At 31.9% G+C, this 24,711-nt stretch overlaps 3 protein-coding genes across 4 annotated transcripts in view; 1 reads left to right on the top strand and 2 right to left on the bottom strand.

The window, feature by feature from the left end:
• The window catches only part of LOC132715670 (histone acetyltransferase KAT2B-like), a 67,145-nt gene extending 64,632 nt beyond the window's left edge, over positions 1 to 2,513 (bottom strand). Inside the window, exons 1-2 of the mRNA XM_060698710.1 lie at positions 2,408 to 2,513; positions 1,663 to 1,767 (exon numbers count right to left, since the gene is read on the bottom strand). Of these exons, the coding sequence (XP_060554693.1) occupies positions 1,663 to 1,767; positions 2,408 to 2,510 (208 nt within the window). The 5' untranslated portion in view covers positions 2,511 to 2,513. The remainder of the gene's footprint in view (positions 1 to 1,662; positions 1,768 to 2,407) is intronic.
• Positions 2,514 to 2,763: 250 nt separating this feature from the next.
• Positions 2,764 to 24,711, bottom strand: part of LOC132715668 (protein stum homolog) — a 65,143-nt gene continuing 43,195 nt past the window's right edge. The window contains exons 1-3 of one of the 2 annotated variants that reach the window (XM_060698706.1): positions 4,293 to 4,445; positions 3,544 to 3,698; positions 2,764 to 2,952 (exon numbers count right to left, since the gene is read on the bottom strand). In XM_060698706.1, the coding sequence (XP_060554689.1) occupies positions 2,777 to 2,952; positions 3,544 to 3,688 (321 nt within the window). In that variant the 5' untranslated portion in view covers positions 3,689 to 3,698; positions 4,293 to 4,445 and the 3' untranslated portion in view covers positions 2,764 to 2,776. Of the gene's footprint in view, positions 2,953 to 3,543; positions 3,699 to 4,292; positions 4,446 to 24,711 lie in introns of those variants that run through there. The other variant, XM_060698707.1, reaches the window with a different exon arrangement.
• On the top strand, positions 14,772 to 17,954 carry LOC132715673 (uncharacterized). Its single transcript, XM_060698712.1, has 2 exons — positions 14,772 to 14,823; positions 15,590 to 17,954. Exon 2 carries the CDS (start codon positions 15,591 to 15,593, stop codon positions 17,700 to 17,702), a length of 2,112 nt encoding a protein of 703 aa, XP_060554695.1. The 5' UTR covers positions 14,772 to 14,823; position 15,590; the 3' UTR covers positions 17,703 to 17,954.

The raw sequence follows: 24,711 nt of genomic DNA, 5'->3' as shown, positions 1-24,711 counted from the left end.
AAGTCCATTTTACAAATTCAGAGTGGGACAAGTCCATTTTACAAATTCAGAGTGGGACAAGTTCATTTTACAAATACAGAGTAGTAAAAGTCAATTAACAAATTCAAAGTGGGACAAGTCCATTTTACAAATTTAAAGTGGGACAAGTCCATTTGACAAATTCAGAGTAGGACAAGTCCATTTTACAAAATCAGAGTAGGACAAGTCCAGTGTAAAAATTCAGAAGGGTGGAGGTGAGCATAGGAATTCAAGTGTTAAATCATATTCCATACAGAGGATATTGAATGAGTTTAAATTTAATAAATTTACTAAATTTATTTAACAAGCTAAATAAAATCGCATCATGCGAGCCTGAGCTGGAGAGCATATTTTTTATAATTCAACAAAATCAATAAATTCAGTATGAATATATTATTTCATTTATCACATTTCTAAAATAATAACGGGAAACTGTTAAAAAGAGTCATTTTTCATTGACACGCCTACAGTGAAACGCTAAAAAATTAGGCCGCTTTTACGCTATATTTGTATGGAAAGCAAAAGTGTCATTGCACAAGTGTAATATTATTTTTATCAAAAGGCTTTTTTTACATTCCTCCGCTGTGGTTTATGTAATAATAATTAATTCTAACATTCAAGTCTTCTGACCTATATTCATTTATTAAACAACCATTTTTGTGAATCAATACAAGAGCGATCAGTAATCACATGTGTCGCCTCATTATGGCCAATTTCATGTTGGGACAAATTTTGTGACAGACAGATAGACGGACAGTGCATAACTAGACTTGGTACTGATCATTCCTGTAAAGTTTGGATAAAATTGCACCAGAAGTTTATGAAGAGTAGTCCGGACAAGCTTTTGTGTACCTGGTAACACACAGAAAAAACACACCTTTTTATCAAAGGGCCATAACTCAGCCAAAATCATTCAACCGGAAAACCCGTGCAATATGCGCAAGGACTTGAGCTACATATCAATCCTGTAAAGTTTCATCGAAATTGCATTAGTGGTATAAGAGAAGTAGTCCGGACAAACTTTAAAAATAAAAATTATTAAAGGGCCATAACTCAAACAAAAATCATTGAACCGGAAAATGCTGACAATATGCACAACTAGACTTGGTACTGATCATTCCTGTAAAGTTTGGATGAAATTGCAGCTGTAGTTTATGAGGAGTAGTCCGGACAAGCTTTTGTGTATCTGGCAACACACAGAAAAAGAAACCTTTTTATCAAAGGGCAATAACTCGGCCAAAAATCATTCAACCGGAAAACCCTTGCAATATGCCCAAGGACTTGAGCTACAGCTCAATCTTGTAAAGTTTCATTGAAATTGCATTAGTGGTATAAGAGAAGTAGTCCGGACAAACTTTAAAATTAAAAATTATTTAAGGGCCATAACCCTGACATAAATCACTGAACCGGAAAATGCTGACAATATGCACAACTAGACTTGGTATTGATCATTCCTGTAAAGTTTGGATGAAATTGCACCAGTAGTTTATGAGGAGTAGTCCGGACAAGTTTTGTGACGGACGGACGGACAGACGGACAGACGGACAGACAGACGATGGAGAAGTGATCCCTATATGTCGCCACTACTCCGTAGAGGCGACACAAAAACTGTCACAATATATAAGAAGAGTTAAAATGACATACCACTGTACAAACCTGCCAATGCTTCATTTCTCGACGATCTACGCAAAGCGACAGGTGTGCAATTTTTGTCATCTGATTTCTCAGAGCTGGCGACTGAACTGGCATCTCAAACCTAGAAAACAAATAAAGAAATGATATTATATAAGTTCTATATAGTTAAACCCTGGTTTTTTGATGACCTTCTTTTTGAAATTTAGAAATTATCCAAGGTGTAGGCACGGTACTGTTTCTCATCACTATGTATATTAACATAAATTTAAAGGTATTATTTGAAGTTTGTAATTCCAATACCTCCAATTTGCAGAAAAATTTTGGTCCAAATTATACAATTATAACAAAAATTACACTTATCATATGAAGCCCAGTGGATTGGCATCGGCTGAGTTGCTGACTGTTCTGAATGGTGACAGCCAACAGCCATGCATGAATTTTACACAAGTATGATACTTACACACTTCGTGTTTAACATTTTGTTTAATAATTAATTAGATAAAAAGTGTTAAAAATATAGTTTTAAATTTAAATATCAAGAAAGAAAATCAAATAATCAAAAGCTACAATGTACTTGTATATAAGAAGACGTGTTAAACTTTAAAATTGTTGTTTTCGGTTACAATCAACATATTACAATCCATATCGTATTTTTATCCTATACTAGTAATGATGCGCAGGCTCTGGTCGCAAACCAATTATGTTCATTTTGTCGTGACGCAGCTCAATTCATTTCAGTTTGGCTAATACTTACCTGAATTAGCACCTGTGTTATTAACATTGGCCTGAGAAAACTCGGTATCCCAGATAGGCGAACCATCACCGTACACTTCCTCTTCTAACATGGTTAGAAACATGGAATAATATTGAATACTGATCCTACAAATAAGAATGTAGTTTCACAACACTAAATACCAAACAATAATCTTATTTATATACTGATAATTAGATCTATTGCTTGAGAATATTTACGAGATAGGGGTTTTGAGATTCCCAAATTTTCTTGGCATGCACATATGCTCACCTTAGTAAATGCAAGTAACTAGTTAACACTCCTATAACTATAATAAGAGTGAACCGTTACTGCGCAAGGTGACAGTATGGTATATCAGAATAAGAAACATTACAGATTTTTTCTTAAATCTAGTGTATTAATAAGATAAATCATTTTAGCAGCTTCAATCATTTCAAGACTTGTCTCTATACCAACATTGACACCACAGCTAAACAACCTATCCAGGCCGTCCATATCTTCATTTCTTGAACAGCAAAAAGCGCTTAATCCAGCAATAGCGGTACCTTTAAGTACAAGTTAAAGGACATACTTATTAATATACAATATGAAATAAACATGCACAAACTTTAATTTTTATAATAAGTGTTCATTTAACTTAAGTTCATAATTGTCTTTATTATGATTTCGTCCTGTGGACAAACTTAGTAATAAACAATATGAAATAAACATGCACAAGCTTTAATTTTTATAATAAGTGTTCATGTAACTTAAGTTCATAATTGTCTTTATTATGATTTTGTCCTGTGGTATACATTGTGTATTCATATTGAATTATTTCAATTTATTTTGAATGACTAAATAAAATAAAAACTCGAGCTATGAAGTGAAAACACACAAACTTTTCAACAATATTTAATTCTTCAGCCTTTACTCGGCTAAAGCGGCAACATGTCAACAATATCAAACTCTCCAGCTTATTCTCGGCTAAGTTTGCTGAGCTAGCTTGTCCTGCATCGAATTGGTCAAACTGTCCATTTTACGTCAAATGGATTCGATTATAAAAAAAGCAATTTTTATAAGTTTGAGAAACTATTAAAATGTATTGACTGACACCAGGTCATACTTAAGATGACACTGCGTAAGATAATGCTTACCCAAACCTGGAATCAGGAAGTTAAGTACACAACAAATGAGAGCCATAGGTAATGGCATCGCTGGTACCGCTATCCGATCACTCTTTCCTTTATAATGTCCGGACCCTCTACCGACACCATCACCAGTCCCTATACCTTTTCCCATTTTTAAGTAACTGAAAATTAATAAATGTTTATTATTGAATACGATATATTGGTTTTTGTTAAAATATTCTACTACTTCAGCCACTTACCAATTCTGCTGAATCCCCACCTACAACACAATATGATATTTTTTTGTACTTAAATATTTTACTTCTACAGCCACTGATTTCTACTGCTTCTAATGCTTGCCCCACCTCTATTTCTCCCCTCCTTTTCTATTCCCCAACCCATTCTACTCCCCATATTCTTCCTCCTAATCCCACTATTATTATTGAAGTTGTTGTTCGTTTTTAAGTCTATTCACAGGCAAGCAAATTTTATAGTTTCAATTTCATTAGTTCTGTCTCCTTTATAAATACAAAATATATGTATCCCGCTTCCAAAATTGTTTACCTTTCTGAAAATAAAACTCGACATTTAAGTGAAGTTTAATTATCACTTTATTGACTTCTTTATTAAACTGTCGGATAACTTTCAAATATTTACAGAAAGTGTTCGAAGCGCTTATTTATTCTATCAAATTGCCCCAAAAAACTAGCTTTAAAACAAAGGCGAGAAATTATCATCAGTAAATTTGGAGAGATTTGACAAACGTCTAAACATACCTTTAAATAGTAGATACAAACAATTTCACTTTGAGACAACACTTCTTTTAAAGTCCTCAGACAATGTTACAATGATTATAAAAGTAATATATTAATTAACAGGTATGTCTTTTCTTTTGAAAAGTGACATCATGCGTGACTCGTAAAGACAATAAGGCATTGTTAATAGTAATTCATTGTTTATAATCAATGAAAACAAAGTGGCAAGTTTTGCAAAGCAGTTGATTAATTATGTCAATGGCATAACTGTGTGTCTATGGGGAGACATTGAAATGATAATTCTAATTAATGGGCCTAAACACAAGAGTAATATTTCACTGACCGGATATGGTGTTTCTGTTAAATAAACATGAAAAAAAGCAATCGGAACATCTGGGCTATTATATATAATAGCTTATCCGAAGTTTGACTGAAAGGACCGAGAATTTACGATTGGGGAAAGAAGAAATAAGCAATTGCCAGAAATTGTTGAATCATTTTATTTTACGATATTGAGTTGAATTTTACTTATCTAACGTTAATTGGAATATGTAAAAATGGTATTTATTTGCTGATTATTATATATTAATTAATGACATATCTACAGCTTTTGGATACTCATATAATCGTATGTCATGTATTATTTCACAATTGATTCTGATTGTCGGAGATTTTTGTCAGTCATAATATTTTTGAATTATGCCGTATTTCCCAAGAGGTAACATAGGTTCCTCTGTTAATGATCTATTCCAAAAGTCACTCGGAAAAAGTTTTCCAATCCTTCTTGTTTCCAAGATAGTTACTAGTTACCGACGAGGTGTTCCAAATGTTTGTATGTTAGAAATTGCTAGTTTCATTTCTTGGGGTCTTATTTAACATATGTGAACATACAGAATGACATTGTGGATGCAACTGATCTCTAAAAACTGATAACAACATGTTCATTAAAACAGATAACATTGCTCGTACAGGGTGTTTCATAATATGTGATACACTTTCAAAAAATTGTTGCTTTACTGATTTTATAGATACAAACAAAATGCTTGTACCAAAATAAACTACACACTTCACCATTTTGAATGCGACGTAAAATACTGGAAAACATTAACATCAAGACGTCATTTATGACGTCATTATCATCTGGTTGTTTTCAAAATGGCGTTGTCCATGGAAAAGTGGCAAGATATCATAAAATTGTACTATGAACACTATTCTATCATAACTGTAACTAGAAGAATGAGGAAAATGTACCCTGCCGATAGAGTGGTGACCAGGCTACAAGTAAGCAGAGTAGTTAAAAGATTTGAGCAGCATGGAAGTGTACTTGATCAGAGGCACCATAACCAGTGCCATTTTTTTCCAAGACCAAGACTGAAATACCGAGACAATCAACAGTGACCGCTATTTGTCTCTTCTAAAATACAAGTTTCTGTCTGCATTCCGTCGGAAAGGGGTTGATATGACACAAACATGGTTACAACAAGATAGTGCCGCTCCACACACGGCCCAGAGAGTTCTTGAATGGCTTAAAAATGTTTGACAAACGATTTATCACTCTGAAGACGGAATGCACTTGGCCGCCCCACTCTCCGGATCTCAGTCCTTTGGATTCTTTTTTCTTTGGGGCTATCTCAAGGAAAGAGTCTACAAAGTGCAGCCAAATACAACAGATCAGCTTAAACAGTCCATAAGATGTGAAATAAGAAATATTACTGGTGACATGTGCAATAATGTGATGGAAAACTTCATGAAACGTGTGGAGATGGCGCGATGCTATAATGTACGTCATTTTGAGTATATGCTATAAATGGACCCTGTTTTCAAGCGTAGCTAAAAATAGTATTGGTAGGTTAAATAAGGAACAAACTACACTTTTATAAATTGACAGCATTTCCCTTTAATATGGTACATTTTCATTATTACTGACATTCTTACATAAACGAAACATTTGATTAAAGTGTATCACATATTATGAAACACCCTGTAAGTTCTTTCATTTGTTCTACAATTTCCAGTCACCCTCTTCACCGCCTTAATAGTGCTAAGTGATTTCTTAGATTGATAATACTGGTATTATTAGCTAACATTCGGGCAGTCAGTGATAATAATATATGTCATATTTTGCGGTTCGGATCGAAATATCCGGTCCGAGGTGACCCGCCCATGGGCGGGTGACCGAGGGACGGATATTCCGATCCGAACCGCAAACATATGTCATATATTTTTTCTTGCATATTCTACCATATCCCATTAAATTCTTTATCTTTATTTTCAATGGAAATTTATATCATTACAACCGTAATTACTTTCTTACAACAGTGTATGAATAACAACTTCATTCATATCGGTAAAATGACGTCATCCTAAGCGTGCTATTGTACAGCACGCGACTCATCTGGCACCCCCATGCCAGATGAAATTTCCGGCATGGGTAAAACACACGGAAACGCCAGTCTGCTATGCAAGAAAGTAATATCCGTATGTTTGTCCGACAAAGCTGGATTCTTTAAACATATTATCTTTGCAACTCACAGATAGCCTACAAATGGATTCCTTGAACGACCACACTGTACCTCACAGGTGGCCTACAAATGGATTCTTTGAAGAGATTACCATTGTAACTCATAGATGGCCTAAAATGGATTCCTTGAACAGATTACCATTGTAACTCATAGATGGCCTAAAATGGATTAATTGAACAGATAACCATTGTAACTCACAGATGGCCTAAAATGGATCATTTGAAATGACTACCATTGTAACTCACGGGTGGCTTTCAAATGTATGGTTTGTACAGATTATCATTGTAACTCACGTGTGGCCTACAAATTGATTTTTGTAAAGATTATCATTGTAACTCACAAAACTGGATTTTTCCTGTGGTTTCATTTACAGTCAAAACTAGGTGAATGAAATATGAAACGTGACAAAGACAACGCTATTCGAACTAGCAATTTCAATAAAATGTCCTAAAACTTGCATTTTAATGCTTATATCTTTCAATTTATAACAACCAAAAATAAAAGCTATTTTATTTTCAAAATTCATTATATCTTATATCCTTCCGATTCAGCAACTCAACTAATAACTAACTATAACCGGCACGGCACCACTTTGTTTATTTACACTTTTTTATTTTCAGAATTCATCATATTTTTGTTATTAGAAATGGCATCGAGGTGTTCCAATTGTAATTTACCGGAAATCAAGTTAAAACAAACAGCCAACGGCTGAAAAATATGTCCCAAAAGAAATGTCGACAGGAAACAGAACAGAATTTTGTTTATTTCTTCATATTGCGTCATCTTGAACAACATAATTTCGAAGTATCCGGTAAGCCCTCAGTTAAATGAGGATTAACAAATGTATAAAAAATGGAATTACATCAATATATTTTTCTATTCATGATCATCATTTAATAATTAACACGTTAGCCAATACACTGCTGATTTACAAAGCTCACTTCTATTATACTTAAGGACAGTGAAAACGCACGGTCGGGATAATTGCATTTTAACAAGGAAAATATATTTCTTTTAAATATTTCTTCACAGTTTCATAAAACCGAATGCATTCCGGTCATTTAGATACCAAAGTTATGAAAAATGATTGCATTTTAATTTTATTGTTTGGTTTAGTACTTGGTACTATCTTGTTTTTTATAGCTGTTTGTTTTCCATTTTTACAACTTCCGGTAATCTTTGCTTAGTTTTTGAAAATTTACACAAAGCGGCAATTTCTGTGACAGACCAAACTTATTTAAATGAAAATGTTTGTCAGAATGATAGAATCTTAAACTCGAATAACAATAATAATAATAATAATAATAATAATAATAATAATTATGATAATAATAATAATAATAATAATGATAATAATAATGATAATAATAATAACATACAAACAAATTCTTCGTGCAACTTAAGCCAATATGAAAATGCAGACGACTTAAATTCTTCCTTTACCGCGATAGCTAATTCCGACAGTCGTAAAACTGAGACATCATCCTTGGCACTCAACAATATTAAGATTTTATCCTTAAACGTTTGCGGACTTAAATCAAAATTGCATTGCCCCGAATTTAACGAGTTGGTGAATGATCACAGTATAATTGGTTTTCAAGAAATTAAAGCTGATAATTTGGATCATATTGAAATACAAAATTATGATGTATACTTCAAATATCGAAAAAGAAATACCAGGAGAAAGTCTGGCGGTCTAGCTCTAGCAGTTAAAAAAAATCTATCCAAATTTGTTACAGTCATCGATTCTGATAATGATCTTGTATTATGGTTTAAGATATCTAATCTTTTATGCAAATCTGAAACAGACATTTCTGTGGTGTTGTGTATATACCACCCGAATACTCGGACTATGCAGTTGACGATCCTTTTTCCGAAATTCAAGACGATTTCAATCGCCTATCGGACAATTACTCATCGTATATACTGTTTGGAGATTTCAATTCACGTACAAAATCAACTGAAGATTTTATTAAAGTAGATAGACGTTTTTTGGAAAACCAAAACTTAAACGTTCTTTGCGATGAATTTGATACTGAAATGAGTAAATTTCAAAATGCACAAAATGTAAAGCTATTACGTTATAACACCGATAAACATATTAACAGTTACGGTAATAGATTTATTGACTTTTTACAATTAAATAATATGTATATATTAAATGGTCGAACTTCTGGCGATTACACCGGAAGTACTACTTGTAAAGGTACCAGTACCGTCGATTATTTTATATGTAATTCAAATCTGTTTAAAAATGTTCTCGATCTTACTGTTAAAGATTTTTGTCCCATTTTATCAGATGCACATAATCCTATTGTTTTAACATTGAATACAAACCAAATTGAAATTGTTGAACATGTTAATAATACTGAACCATCTATTAAATTATGGGACAATAAGAAAAGTGAAAGCTTTTTACAGAAATTTGACATAAATCTTATAGAGGAATTAAATGAAAAAACTTGACATTTTGAAAAATAGCGACAATTTTAATCAGCAAAATGCAGATGATTTAGTTACAGATATGTCCTCACTATTTCTTAAAACTTCTGAGGAAGCATTTGGCTATAAAATAAAAAAACAACAATAAAGTAGTAAATAACAATAGCTCTTGGTTTGGATATCAGTGTAGGAAAGCAAGAAGAAACTTTCATAGAGCGAAATATTTATATAAAATTAAGAAAAACTGACGAAAACAAATATAATCTTAAAGAAAAAAGTAAGATATACAAAAATACTATGCTTCGTTTAAAAATAAACATTTGAATGGAAACATTGATAAATTTCGCAAATTAAAAATCAAAGACCCCAGGAAATATTGGAATTTACTTCGTAATAATAACAGTCAATGCAAAACGGAAGCAAGTATCGATGAAATGTATGAATTTTTCAGAAATGTTAATTTTTCAATTGATGGAACAATTAATGACAATAACACATTTGATCTAGAAAATAATGAGCAATCAAACCAAAACGAATCTATCAATTGTACTATAACATATGAAGAGATTGATAAGGCATTAAAAATGTTGAAAAATAATAAAGCATGTGTGTTAGACCAAATAGTTAACGAACAAATAAAATGCTCATATAGTTTAATGAAAGATACGTATTTCAAACTTTTTAATTTAGTATTTGAAAAAGGTGTTATACCTGAAATGTGGACTATTGGGATAATAAATCCAATATATAAAAACAAAGGTGATGCTAGTAAACCTGAAAATTATAGACCTATAACACTTCTAAGCTGTTTGGGAAAACTTTTTACCAGTATAATAAATAATAGGCTTACTACTTATGCAGATGAAAATAATATAATAAATAATAGTCAAGCAGGTTTTAGGAAGGGGTTTTCAACCACAGACCAAATTTTTGTATTACAATTACGTTAATAACAGTAAAAATAAATTATTCTGTGCTTTTATCGATCTCAAACAAGCCTTTGATACAGTCTGGAGAAATGGTCTTTGGCAAAAGCTCTTTAATCTTAATATAACAGGAAAATGTTTAAATCTCATTAAAAACATGTACGATAACATTAAATCGTGTGTCAGAGTTAACTTTGAAGTTTCAAATTTTTCCCTAGTAACATAGGCGTACGTCAAGGAGAGAATTTGTCCCCTCTACTTTTTTCAATGTTTTTGAATGACCTTAGCGATTATTTTGCAAATAGTAATGACACTATGGGAATCACGGTACAAAATGACCAAAACGCAGACGAAATTCGTGATTTTTTAAAGATATTTATATTACTTTACGCTGATGACACTGTTATTTTATCTGAATCGGTTGAAGATTTTCAAAAATCATTACATTTGTATGAAAATTATTGTAAAATATGGAAACTTACTGTAAATACATCTAAATCTAAAATCGTAGTATTTTCTAAAGGACGACAACAAAACTATAATTTTATCTTGAACAACGAAAAATTAGAGGTAGTAACGGAGTACAAGTACCCAGGAGTTTTATTTTGTAAAAGTGGATCATATACTAAAACTAAAAAGCATATAGCATTACAAGCTACTAGAGCAATGTATAGTTTAATAAGAAACTCAAATCGACTTAGTTTACCAATTGATATCCAAATAGATCTTTTTTAATAAAACAATAAAACCTATTCTTCTTTATGGGCGGAAATATGGGGATATGGTAATATAGAAGTGATTGAACGAGTCCAATTAAAATTTTTAAAGTATATTTTAAATATGAAAAGATCCACCCCAAATTATATGGTGTACGGAAGAAACAGGCTGCCTGCCGCTATCTATTGATTATAAACGAAAGAATAATCATGTTTTGGGCTAGATTAAAAAAGCACGATGTAAATAATCATCAAAAGAAATTGTCGTCTCTATTATACAATATTACATACAATCTTTCAAAAAACTTAAGTGAAAATAATTTGAGAAAAAAATTTCCTTGGATTGCAAACTTAAGACAATTTTTTATAAATTGCGGTTTATGTAATATATGGGATACACAAAATTTTGGAAACGAGAAGTGATTGAAATTAGCAATTAGACAGAAACTAAAAGATATTTTTCTAAATGATTGGTATTCCGTTATTTCAAAACTCTAGCAAAAGTACATTCTACAGAATATTCAAAAAAGAATTTAAATTTCTAAAAATACCTTTATCAACCCCTATACCTTTTCTTCGTTACATGATAAAATTTCATACACGTAACCATAGATTACCAATAGAAACCGGAAATTGGGCCCGAATACCAATCAATCAAAGAACATGTACTTCTTGTAACAATAAAATAGGCGACGAATTTCATTACTTATTTGAATGTGTTTTGCTTAATGATGAAAGAAAGAAATTTTTGAAACCCTATTATTACAGACGTGCAAATACATTCAAACTAGAACAACTAATTAATACAGGAAACAAGAGCGAATATTTGAAATTATGTAAATTTGTTAAAACAATAATTTTAAGATAATCAAATTAGTATTCACCTCATATGTGATTACTTACATTACATTCCAAGACTATTACACGAATATTTCACAGATTAATCTTTTATTACCCATAGTAAAGTGTTTGTTTGTTATAATATTTGTCTAAATAGTATGACACTTTTTTCATTTAGCTTATAAGTATGAGTCTATAAATGTCATTGTAAAGGTTTAAAATATTATGTCGTACATAATTGTACATCACTTGTCAGTTGTTTATATTATTATTTCTTTTCCCTTTTTCTTTTTTGTAACTATTCTCATCGTTTGTCGATAAATAAAAAGAAAGGTAATATAAAACGAAATTATACCCTTAGAGAGTGTCTAAATTACGTGACTCTCCACGGTTTTTTGCGGTAACATATTTACTAAGAACTTTAACAATTTGTGGTTTTGATACATTGTTAATTGAACGTACTGCAGTTCAGCAAATGATATGAATAAATACTCTTTTTACGAATTATTTTACCACTCAAATTATATAATTATACATTGTACATTTGTTTAAAGAGCCTCTACTAACATTGTACTTATTACTAACCACATTTATTCATGTTAACATGAAATGTGTGTAATAAAGGGAATTTGACTTGACTTGACTTGGCAAAATAAAAACAGTACCCGTAAAATCAAACGTAACACTTTTGGCTAATTGTGATAAGATCACAACAGAAAAACAGATTGAAGCAATTCATGGTTACTTTTTGAAATGAAATTATTTATTTTTAATTATTTACTTGTTTTACACACCTTTCTAGAAATGTTAGACACAAATGAGCAATTAAAATCTTTATGAAAATGAATATTAAACTATGCTAATGGTCAGTTTTAGAAATTTTAAAAGCTCACATGGAAATTTAATATTCTCACTTTTTCTCTATAAAAGGTGATATTTTTCAAACACTACTGAAGACTTGCTAGCAAATTGTATGCAATGGTTCTACAAAGAAACCATTACCGCTTGGTAGATTTAGGACAGATTCAGTCAAACAAAGCGCCAACCGTTTTGATGTCCATCGGTCTACATTTTATCGGCTTCACCAGCGTTTTTGTACTACACTACAGACCGAATGGCGTCAGATTCCACAGGTGACTATCCGCACTGAAGATCTATGAGGCGACGATGTACATCTGCAAGAGACGCTGATGGAGAACATTGTCGTTTCCAAAGATCCCGACGGTGACATTACGAATAGACATTAATGAGTGACTTTGTTTTGGATTTTCATTTTGGTTTTTGCCTTTGTTAAGTTTGCATTACTGTGAAGAAAAAGTGTGATTTTGGGATTTTCACCTTAGGTTCTTCGATTTAATGGTGTACATTTGATTTCAAACATTTCTAATTATTTTCAGTTGTTAAATGTGTGTTTTGTATTAAAGTAATGATATTATATCTAATTGAGTCGTTAGTGTTTTGTTTTCATGTAATAAAATGCATATAGTGCGGGCGTGCGTTTTCATTGTCCTTAAGTATATTACTTTGCAATAGCCGCAAATATCATGGACATAAAATAAAATTTATCCTCTAAGCATTCTGCTGAACAAGATTGACAAATCAAATAATTTCTTTGTATTTTATTTCAAGTATATCTCTCAGTATGTCTTCATCCTAGTTATATGTCGCACGACGGAGAGACTTATCGCTGTTATGAGTTAGTGAAGCTAAGAGTGTTATTTTCAACCCTTCCACATTATTTTAGGTGAACACTGTTAACATAAGTAACGCAATAAAGTACAACTGGGCTGTCTGTCATTTTGTGGCTATCCCGTAGCATTAGTCGGTTGAAATCGATATTTAATATTCACGAAAAAACTAATACTGCAAAGATGTCATAATTGTGGTCGTTTACAATATAATACGATATGATATAATATAAAATGATATAATATGATTTGATATGATATTATGATATGATATGTTATAATATGATATCATTTTATTTATTATATGATCTAAAAAAAGCTGCAATCTCATTGGTCAAAACATTATGTATATATATTAAATATATACATTTTGTAAGATAAGGGTACTTAATGGTTTTATTTCAAAATCAATAAAATAAGTATTATTCATTTTGGACATATATATTCAGAATGAATTATGTTTCGAAATTTATTATTGAATATTTGACGATGTCTCAACGTTAAAGAGTTTTATCTTCTCGTCCAAACGTCCTATAGTAAAATAACTCGAAATTCTTACTAAGAACTTGTAACACCGCGGGTAAGCAACTTTGGACACGTGACCACAAAAGTCAACGTACATGGCCAAAATAGCACAGCTCAGGTAATACTGTATTTATTAAGATTAAATAAATACAAAAAATGACAGCAAGAAACCTGTACTTTTTTCATTAAAATATTCTCTTATAAATTTCAAAACGTGAAATTTTTCTTAGAACTGACATGCGTATCGTTTATAAAGTAATTATCAACACTTTTATACAAGAGTGTGTACGTTGTCATTGACAAATTGTAAATATTGTTTGAATGTTCTCAGAAAACACAAAACGTTAGACGACACCAAAAAGCATCGGAAATGCCGCTGTCGGTAGGCTATATTGCATAATTTAAATCGGCTTGATAGAAAAATAATAACTAAAAAACTTATCTCACTGGCCTTTTATGGCCGTGTACGTTGACTTTTGTGGCCCCGTGACCAAATTTGCTTTCCCACGGTGTGTAATATAGGTAATGATAAAAAAGGTAAAATTATTCTTCAACTGATGGAAATATATTTGCTGTTCTTGTTTTTAAGTATATTTACAATGTCATCATTGGCGCTATCGCTTAATTTACGGATGGTCGGTGGAAAAAATGCTCAGAGACAATCATATCTTTTCACAACTTTCTTCAGCTATTTTTCACAAGTTTATTTTTTTTATCAAAATAAAAGAGGTTTTCACATATTGATAAAGCATAAATATTCAAGGGAGTTAAAGCTGAAACCTACTACAGGAGTTATCTTACGGACCCTTGAAAATCGAAAGAGAAACTACAAATTGAAAAATTTTCAAATCACCCTTTGAATTGTTTGTTTACAAAAATTCGTACAATTAAAAGTAAGTTTAATATATATTTGATAATTTATATTTAATAATCATGTATACATGTAGACTACAAATTTCTGTTTATTTTCCATAAAATTGTAGCTGAAGTTTTGTCGTAATTTCATTTAAGCTTTAATTGTGACGTAATTAATGACTATTACATTAAGATTAATGATAACGATAGAAATCGTTTCACGTTGAAAAAATGCAAATTGGTACAATAAGGAAATTAATCTATGAAGCAAGTAAAGCAAGTATTTCTCCTAGGTCAGTTTCTACAGTTTTTAAATATCAATTTTCAGAAATATTCTAATTGGTCCTTGTTCAAAGAAAAGTTATTGATACATAATGCAATTTTTGCATTTTTTTGATATTCCAATATGAGATTGTTAGAAATGAGATGTGAAATGGTGTAACATTAATTGAATTTATTTTTATCTATTCAAAACCGAAAGAGGAAGAAAAAGAAAAAAACTATGGGTATTTTTGTATTATCATTCTTCAATGATGTATTTTTGACATGTATCTTAGGAAAATACAGTTCATTTTATCAATGAATTAATGCAACCTTTTGTTCTTTCCCTTGTATTCTATAAAACCAGACGTGTTACATTAAAGATAATTTAAATAGAAAGAAGTGAAAAATTTTAACAGAAAAATACCGGAAACTTTAATATCTTTATATCTCGTTTAATTTCAAGTAACAACAAGTTATTCTATATTATCATAACCTCATTCCTTATGTTTTGACAAGGATATATATTTAATATCATTACAGAATGTTTCAGTCACCTGAATATTGTAAAACTTTGTCACTGAAATTATCTGAGGTATTAGAGGATGTTGGTGTTAATGAGGAAATGGTGATGAAAAGAAGAAGAATATCTATGCTGAAGGAGAGTTTAATTACGATTACATTCAGATTAACTGGTGAAAACAGAACTATATATATTCTGGGGAGTCAGTCTGAAGGTACCACTACTATAGGACTTAGGTCAGATGTTGACAGGGTAATTGTAGATTATGATTATAATGTGATACAAAACTGGCGGGAGTGGAAACATAATAAGACAAACCTACTTATGATACAGGATGAGAATGTTACACCTGGATATTGTTTTCTACAACTTCTTCGATCTGATGAACCTCTTTTTGAGACAAACATTCCTAATGAACATTGCATAAGAGATAGCATAGGGAGAATATTATTAAGAAATACATTCCAAACAAGCATTAACCGAGAAAATACTGAGCGACACGGGCCATCAAATGCTGTCTCCGGAGATGATGGATACTGTGACAATGACATTGTTTTTGCTTTCCCATGTAATTCATGGCCACAATCAGTATCACAATTCCTAGAAAGACCAGGTGTTATGAGGTGGTTATCATCTGAAAGTGTCAGATATGCTGCTAGCTGTGATTGTTTTGTTGTTGGTGCTAGTAGCAAAATTGCTGCTTATCCAGCATTAGAGTGGAGAATATCTACTTCTCTAGCAGAGAGATGTTTGATGTTTCATCTAAATATTACGCAATTACAATGCTATGTTTTAATGAAAATAATTTTGAAAACTTTTCTGAATCCCCAAAATCCGAGTAATTTGTCAAGTTTTATGTGTAAAACCGTTTTATTACATTGCATAGAAAATACAGAACAAAAAATATGGAAAAGGGATAATCTTTTTACATGTTTATCATACTGCTTGATTGAACTTCGTAGCTATGTTCAAAATGAAAATTGCCCGCATTTCATTATTTCTGAAAACAACTTAATGGCCGGACAATTTACAGCTGAAGAGAAGCGAAACGTTTTACAGAAATTATGTGACATAATACAGAGCGATGGTAGGTGTTTACTACGAATAAACATTGATGATATTAGCGAGAGACTACAGGGCAAACTGAGTACAATTTTTCAAATTGCTTGCAATATTCCAACCGCACTTGAGATACATGAAGAATGGTCATGCAATCTTTTCATCAATTTGATGAAACAAGTAAACAGAATGGTAATTATACTAGTAAAAACTGATAACTTGTCAAATTACTTCATATGCAATCACAAACAAATTATCTTAAGGCTGACATACTATAGTATACGTGGAAATAAACTGGAACAGCTTGCAATTCGTTATCTGTTACCATTTCTTAGTTCCACACTAGGTCTTACAATGGCGTCAACAAGGATCGGAGAGAATTATCCAGTTCCATATGAAGCATTGAAGTGGCTTACATTGGGTTTGAACTCAGATGTTACATCTGGCAGATTAAAACTAGCTTCAATGTTCTACTGTGTAGGTGATATGGATAGAGCAGAGTTCATTCTGAGACAAACTGAAAGTCGATATAACTCTACTGTTGTTGAAATTGTATGTGGCTGCTGGCGTAATCCACAGACAAGTCGGTCTGCTGAATTTAAAAGGAAATGCTGTGAACTAAATGAAAATTGCCTCAATAGTATCACATCATGTTGTGTCAAATTCTTGCAGTCAGAAGTAAATTGTGTGCCTCGAGAATTACGGTATGAAATGATGAGATCTACTCAAGATGATATGCCATATAGAAGTATGCATGAAACACTTTGGATGGACTATGCTGTTGTTGATTCCCTCCCTTATCTCTACTTTTTACAATACAAGACATACGGTCATCTACAAAGACATCAGGATCAGCAACTGGCACTAAGTAACCTTGCGAAGGTTACCTTTACAGGAAGGAATTTTGGTCACAGGGAGACAGCTCTCAATCTTCTCGGTCAATGTATGGAACAAGAGAACAAACCAAGGGAAACATTACAGTGTTATATGTTGTCGCTTCAACAAAGAGAAAGAAATAATACGGCAAAGTTTCATATTTGTAATTTAGTAAGAAAGTATGTTGCAAACATGTAGAATTTCAAAGTTCCCTTTACAGGTAAAATGACAAGTAAGAAAGTATGTTGAATTGTGCATTCAACCAAAATGAAGTGTTTTGTAAGGTTGCCACATACTTTCTGTAAGTTTGCAGTTATATCTCAGTATTCTAGAATGCCATTTTAACAAACAAACCAAAGTTGAACTGTCGTCATACCATCACATTAATCATAATATTTGTTAAGCACATGTAAATATGATATAATTTATCCAAAGATTAAATCATTGATGATAATACTATTTTTTAATTGTTGGTTGTTTCAAGTTTATTGTTGGCTTTTAACGCTGTAAAAACTAAATAGAGGCTTTCCAGTTTTTTTATGGTGGAAGAAAGCCATCTAATGCTCGTCCTTGCATTATTTCCGGTACAATTGGGAACCAAGGTGGAGCCACATATCTTACGTGAGTTATCTGAAGAGCTTTCTTACGTGAATAAAATTGACGTCCCTGGCAGGATTCGAACCATTGTTTAGAGCCAGTAGCTCATGTCAAATAATGTAGCCACTCGGCACCAGAAATTATAAAAAAAGCACTATATAGTTCAGCGAAAATCAAATGGACAGCTAGATCCGAACAATCGACCCAGGACATCTATTCAATCAGTAAAATTCTGTCATCTGATAGTTTTTTAGTTAACATCGGACAACAAGTTAACCTCGGGAATAAAGTCAACTGTCCTTTGCGGACAACCTTAAGTTGAATGTAAGATATTATATGTGTTCGTGTCCGCGTTGCTTAGGCATTCTGATATAAATATAATGATTATTGATATTGACATTCTTTTTTGTGCGTGGCCTAATAAACTTTAGTACTTTCGTATATATATAACATTTATTAGTATTAATGTTCTTTTGATGGGCTTGTAGGTTAAATTGCGTGCCCCTTATAGCTATGTTTCTATCCTGCCAGAGACATTGATGTGAGGGAACTATGGGCCATCTAGCTAACAGAGAGATGACAGTTGTACTCTAAAGCCCGCTCGTGCCGGAATAATGCACGTTAAAAACACTATCAATGAGACTGAAATGACATGTTGTCACCATGTCAGGGTCAATGGAAATAAGAAAAAAAAACTTATAAAAGCAATACATTGTATAATTAGTTATTAAGAAGTATAGCCTTTCTTTTGAAAATTACATGCTGCACGACTCACAAAAACATTCTTAATAATCAATATAAACAATGATGTTATCTTTTCAATATCAGTTATTGCCAGTGCTACAATATTACGTGCATGCACGATCATGTGGTCTTCTTTTTTTCTTTTTGGATAGTAGAAAATTTAAAAACGCTAAAAAGGCTATTTATTCTTTACTCTACCCACCTAAAGCATAAATTTGTTTCAACATGTAGACATATTTGTACGCGGGGAAACATTAAAATTTGTCTGATGAATCATAAACAGCATGTTTCAATGTGCCGGTGTCGCGTAATAATCACACAACGGTTTGTACATGTTTTTTTTAAACTTTCCTGCGAGTTTTTGTTTAATAACAATGTGCTTTGAAAATTGGTATAAATCTTCAGCATAAACTATTATTTCGGTGCATGTATTTGAATATTCTGACAGTATTTATCTTCTTTAGAATATATTCGTGAAATTGAGCTAAATCGCCAAACTTTGCATCTCTCATAGGGCATATTGAAAAAACCTGCAAGGTTCTAAAAGTATTAAATTCATGAAAATAAATGCTTTTAAAACTTGTCAGGGATGTTAAAGTTTGTTTCTTGTCCACTGTTTATTTTTTAAATGGGCTTGAACTAATCTTACGCTGTAGTTGAAAATGGCCAATTTCATTGAAACTATGTCAAATAACCCGAACATTTTGCCCGAAAGGGTACTACAAATGTAAAACTTGTCATTCTTTACCATACACATTTATTCTAAAGAATAAAGGTCTAATAACTTGTCCCATATTCTAATATTCACAATTCAATGATTGGTTGTAATCAAAATTTGCCATAAATATAAAAAACAGATTTAAAGCGGCATGTATCCTTCGGCCGTTTTTCAAAATGGCGAACAAATCCTGTTGAAAAATGATCTATGTAATTTCTTTTTACTAATTAAGTACGAATGCGTCATAAGATTACATTAACTTTGATATTAAATGTTACAAAACGTTTTCGCAACTCAACAAATTATTTAGTCAAAAATGACAATTCAAATTAACAATAGAACTTCATTTTTGCATTTAAGTGCTGCCATTTTGCCAATTGATGATCACAAAACTATGGTGTCCGGTTACTGCTTTTTCGTTATTTTGTTTGGTTGTGTGTGACAGGGTGAGAAACATGTGCAGCCTGACTCGGACTCGAACCTTCGGACTACTGTATTGCGGCTCGACCGACAGCTATCCGGCCGCTCTCACACCTTCTCCCCTAATAAGTGAACACTTCTGAACCGTGACACTCCCCTGCTGTATTGAAATTCATCCTTGAATTCCACAGAGTTACAGAGCAATGTAATTCAAACTCTGAATTTTATCCAGTCACAATCCCCGTTGGGCACCAAATGTCACAGGGTGATAAAAAATGTGCAGCCTGACTGGGACACGAACGCTCAACCCTCAGAATACGGTTACCGTACTGCAGCTTTACCAATTGAGCTATCTGGCCGCTTACACTATATCCCCCTAAAAAGTAAACAGTTCTGAACCGTGACATGTGGTTGTTACAAGTAGCAAAAACATGAAAAAAGTGTCAGAATGAAAAACATTTATCTTTTATTTTGTAACACTTATTTACCTTTTGTCAGTATTTTGTGAATGAGCCCTTCAACTGCGACAACACAAATAAAAAAAAACTCGTTTGCGACATTAAAATAGCGTACTTGATTTGATTGTTTTGCACGTGCTGTTTGGCGCTACATTGTGACGTCACATTAACAACACTTTAAATGTCTGTACAGCGTTAACTACTGAATTAAAGATATTGGTGTTCGGATTCATTTTCTTAGTTAGACCATTTTCTTTCATTCTAGATAGTTTTTACAACAAAATTCGACAAAATATGTTTTTATTTATCAGAATTTTCAAACAAAATGGCGCCCTAAATGTGAAAATACACAGGGAGATAGTAAGAACGGCAAGTGCATTGTTGTAGAATAATGCACGCTTCGGGCCTTCTTTGTTTATAAAGAAAAAAATCCGAAAGTGTTAGAATTATCTGTATAGCTTTCTTACATGAACAATTGGACGTCCCTGGCAGAATTTGAACCAACAACGTTGAAAGCCTATAGCTAATGTCAAATAGCTTAGCCATTCGGCCCTTGAAATTATAAAAATAGAACTATATACAAAAAGTTCAGCGAAAATCAAATCGACAGCTAGCTCCGAACAATCGACCAAGGACATCTATTAAATCGGACAACGTCTGTAATCTGATAGTTTTTCTAGTTAACCTCAGACAACAAGTTAACCTCGGGAATAATCAACTGCGGACAATAAGTCTAGTCCTTTGCAGAAAACATTTAGTCGAATGTTACATATTATATGTATTCGTGTCCGCATTGCTTAAGCGTTCTGATACAAATGTAATGATTAATATTATTATTAACATTGTTGGGCGTGGCTTAATAATTAAAGTTACTTGCCCCTCATCGCTATGTTTCAATCCTGCCAGAGATATTGATGTGAGGAAGCTATGAGCCATCTAGCTAACAGAGTGAAGGTGATTCAAGTGATGGAGCCCGCTAGTGCCAGAAATAATGCACGTAAAACACCAGCACTAAGACTGGCATGACTTGATGTTGCCATGACAGGGTCAATGGAAATAATAATAAACACAATACATGTGGTTCGTGGAATAAATTTTTTATTAATTTTAATGAAAAGTTGAAAATTTAGAAACGCGAAATAGGCAATAAAATCTGAACTCTGTTAAGTATAAAATTCTTTCAATACTCGTATGTAGACATATTTAGGTGTCCTGAAATTTAAAACTTGTCCGACAAATCATGAATCGCAAGTTCTAAAAGTATCGATATTTGTATTCTACCCCTGGGCATTTTTAAATATTAAACACTCTTAAAGTGAAACTATATTCATTTTTGTCATTATTAAATTGAGCTGAATAGACTATATATTTTTAAGATTGACTGTGATACTGGTGATGACCAACAGTTGATTTGACTTATTTAAGATAAAATATAAATCTGCCAAAAGTATAATAATAATAATAATAATCCCTTAAAATTTTACAGAAATTTCCTAAGGCCACATTATTTATTGTTCATGCAAAGTAAAACATAAAGTTGAAAGAAAGTATTGCAAAATGTATTTATTTTGACTTCACCATTTCACTCAAAATCCTTGTCAGAATTATGGGTCTTGGAAAGTTTCAAATGAGTATCATCAGAGGTCTTCCTGCAAAACATTAACCCTGAATTTTTCAAGTTAAAAAAATGACCATAATTCTGTCAAAGTTATGTATACCTATTATGCTCTCACTACATGTATACATGAGGCTTGAGTAAGTAGGATGGCCCTATTTTTCTACGAATAGTTGAGGTAAAACAATGGGGGGGGATTTGAGCCGGTTGCAAAAGTCTTATTTCAGACAGGATAATAATCAGTAAAAATCGCACTTAAGTCATTGATCTGGTCAGTGACCTTCAACTGTATCACTGTAGACTCTGTAAAGTTTTAAGTGGTCTAATCTAGTCATAACATAAATCTTTAATTTCAGTAGCATAACACAAGTAAGAAGTTTGTTTTCTATTTTTTTCGAAATCATATAAGAAGTACATACAATAAAAAGGGTAAAATGTATTTAAACATAATAAAAAAAACTGTGATATGGTTTTTTACCAGTAAAAATGTAAAAAACATGTATCTTTAAATGTTTCTTCATGAATTTGCATGACTGAAATTATTGATATTGTCTTGTACCTATGTATTTCCTTAGTAATAGTTTCATACATACTTTTTGTTTTTAAACAATTCTAATTCATGTTTGTATGTTCATTTCTTTAAATAAATCTTCATCATTCACTGATAAAAAATGACTATTGGTTTAGAAACTATTAATGCTGTGTAAATCTTATATCATCTTAAATTCAGTCATCTTAAAAATGATTCCTTTTTATCTTTAACACATTACATGCTGAATTTGTATATTTTACTTATCTTGCTTTGTATTTAAAACCGTCAATCAATATATATCCCTTGATTTCAATAAAAATATATACAAAACAAAAGATGTTAAGCTATTGAGCTATCAGTTAAACATAGGCCACTGGGAGTCATTTATACTGTTTATGCAAGTGTACAATTTGATTAAAAAAATTGTACTGTTACAGTGTAAGAGTATACAATCTGGCTAACGCCTCGGGTAACAGTATTTTCCTCGGGATGATATTTTTACTGTTACCCACTAACCTATGTGTGATTTATATTCAATAACATTAAAGCTTACAAAATATTAAAATATTTTGAATTTAAAGCATAAAAAGTTAACTGAATAAATGTAGCAAGGCAAAGAGCATCGAAAAAGATAAGAAAATAAATATATCGCTTAACCAAAGGAAACTTGTTGTCATCATAATAATCAGGGGCTTCAGCTTTCTCTACTGGTTTCAGGAAAGGCCAAGCGCTAGCATGAATCTGTAAAACACAGAAAAGGGTTTTTTTGTACATTCTATAACAAGTCTAATTGCTAGTCTAATTTGGCTTAGAGATATTTGAATCTTATGTTTTTTGCTGAATTTTAATTTCTTTAGAGGGTTAATATCTGTACCTTTAAGTTAAACGTCTAAAAGGACCTCAAACACACAGAGTCAATACAGTGTTTTGACCTAACCAACACTACGAAACTAAACATGTGAAAACAAATAGTTATTTTAATGCTGGGCGTCATTAACTTCAGTTTACTGTTAAAGTCCACCTATTTAGGTAATGTTATAGATATAAAAGTAAACATTATTCATATACTTATTATAAATAATGGCCGAGTTGTTCCGATTGGTACTGCCATTATTTTGAGGGCTTCTCTCCAAACTTGACGTGATTGCTGATATATATCTATTAAAGGGAAAGAAATCTGATAAAATTATTGAAACTGGTAATTCACTGTCAGTGTTAAGTTTATGATAAATACAGCCAGACACATGGGTAAAAGTTTTAAAAGAAAAACTCTAGTAGAATCATTATTTTCATTTATTTTATATGGAATACACTGTATATAGTTAAAGAGAAATCGCTAACTTAGTACTGCTAAAGATTAAAACTTATCCCCAAACTTAGCATTGCTAATCGATTTAATCTTTTTGTTTCAAGTATATCTCTCAGTATGTATTCATCCTAATTATCAGTCGCTCGACAGAGAGACTTATCGCCGTTATGAGTTAGTGAAGCTAAGAGTATTATTTTAAATCCCTCCACATTATTTTAGGTGAAACTAATAACAGTTAATAAGCAACGCAATAAAGTACAAATGGGCTGTCTGTCAATTTGTGACTTTCCCGCCTCGTCAGTCTGATGAATTCAATTAATATTCACGGACAAAATAAGACTGCAAAGATGCCATAATTATGGTCGTTTACAATATTACACGATATGATATAATATAAAAAATACATGTGTAATATTATTTTATATGATATATGATATGATAAGATATGATATCATTTAATTTATTATGTGATCTAATAATAGCTGCAATCTCATTGGTCCAAACATAATGTATATATGTTATATATATATACATGTTTTATATATACACATGTTGTGAAATAAGGGTACTTAAACGGTTTTATTACAAAATAAGTATAATAAGTCGCATTAATTTTGGACACATACACATAATGAATTATATCTCGGTAATTATTTTTGAAGATTTGACGATGTCTCAACGATAAAGGTTTTTATTTTCTCGTCCAACCGTCTTATAGTAAAATATATCGAAATTCTTTTTAACAACTTGTAATATAGGTTATAATGAAACAAATATAATTCTTCATCTGATGAACACATATTTGCTGTTGTTG

This window comes from Ruditapes philippinarum, unplaced genomic scaffold (genome assembly GCF_026571515.1).
Source record: "Ruditapes philippinarum isolate M1 unplaced genomic scaffold, ASM2657151v2 ctg3855_1_1_1_1, whole genome shotgun sequence".
Lineage (NCBI taxonomy): Eukaryota > Metazoa > Mollusca > Bivalvia > Venerida > Veneridae > Ruditapes > Ruditapes philippinarum.
Note: the sequence above shows the minus strand (reverse complement) of the source record. Positions and strands in the feature narration are given on the sequence as shown.

Excerpts from the sequence above, each read along its gene's own strand:
- LOC132715673 (XM_060698712.1), top strand. The coding sequence starts at position 15,591 with ATGTTTCAGTCACCTGAATATTGTAAAACTTTGTCACTGAAATTATCT.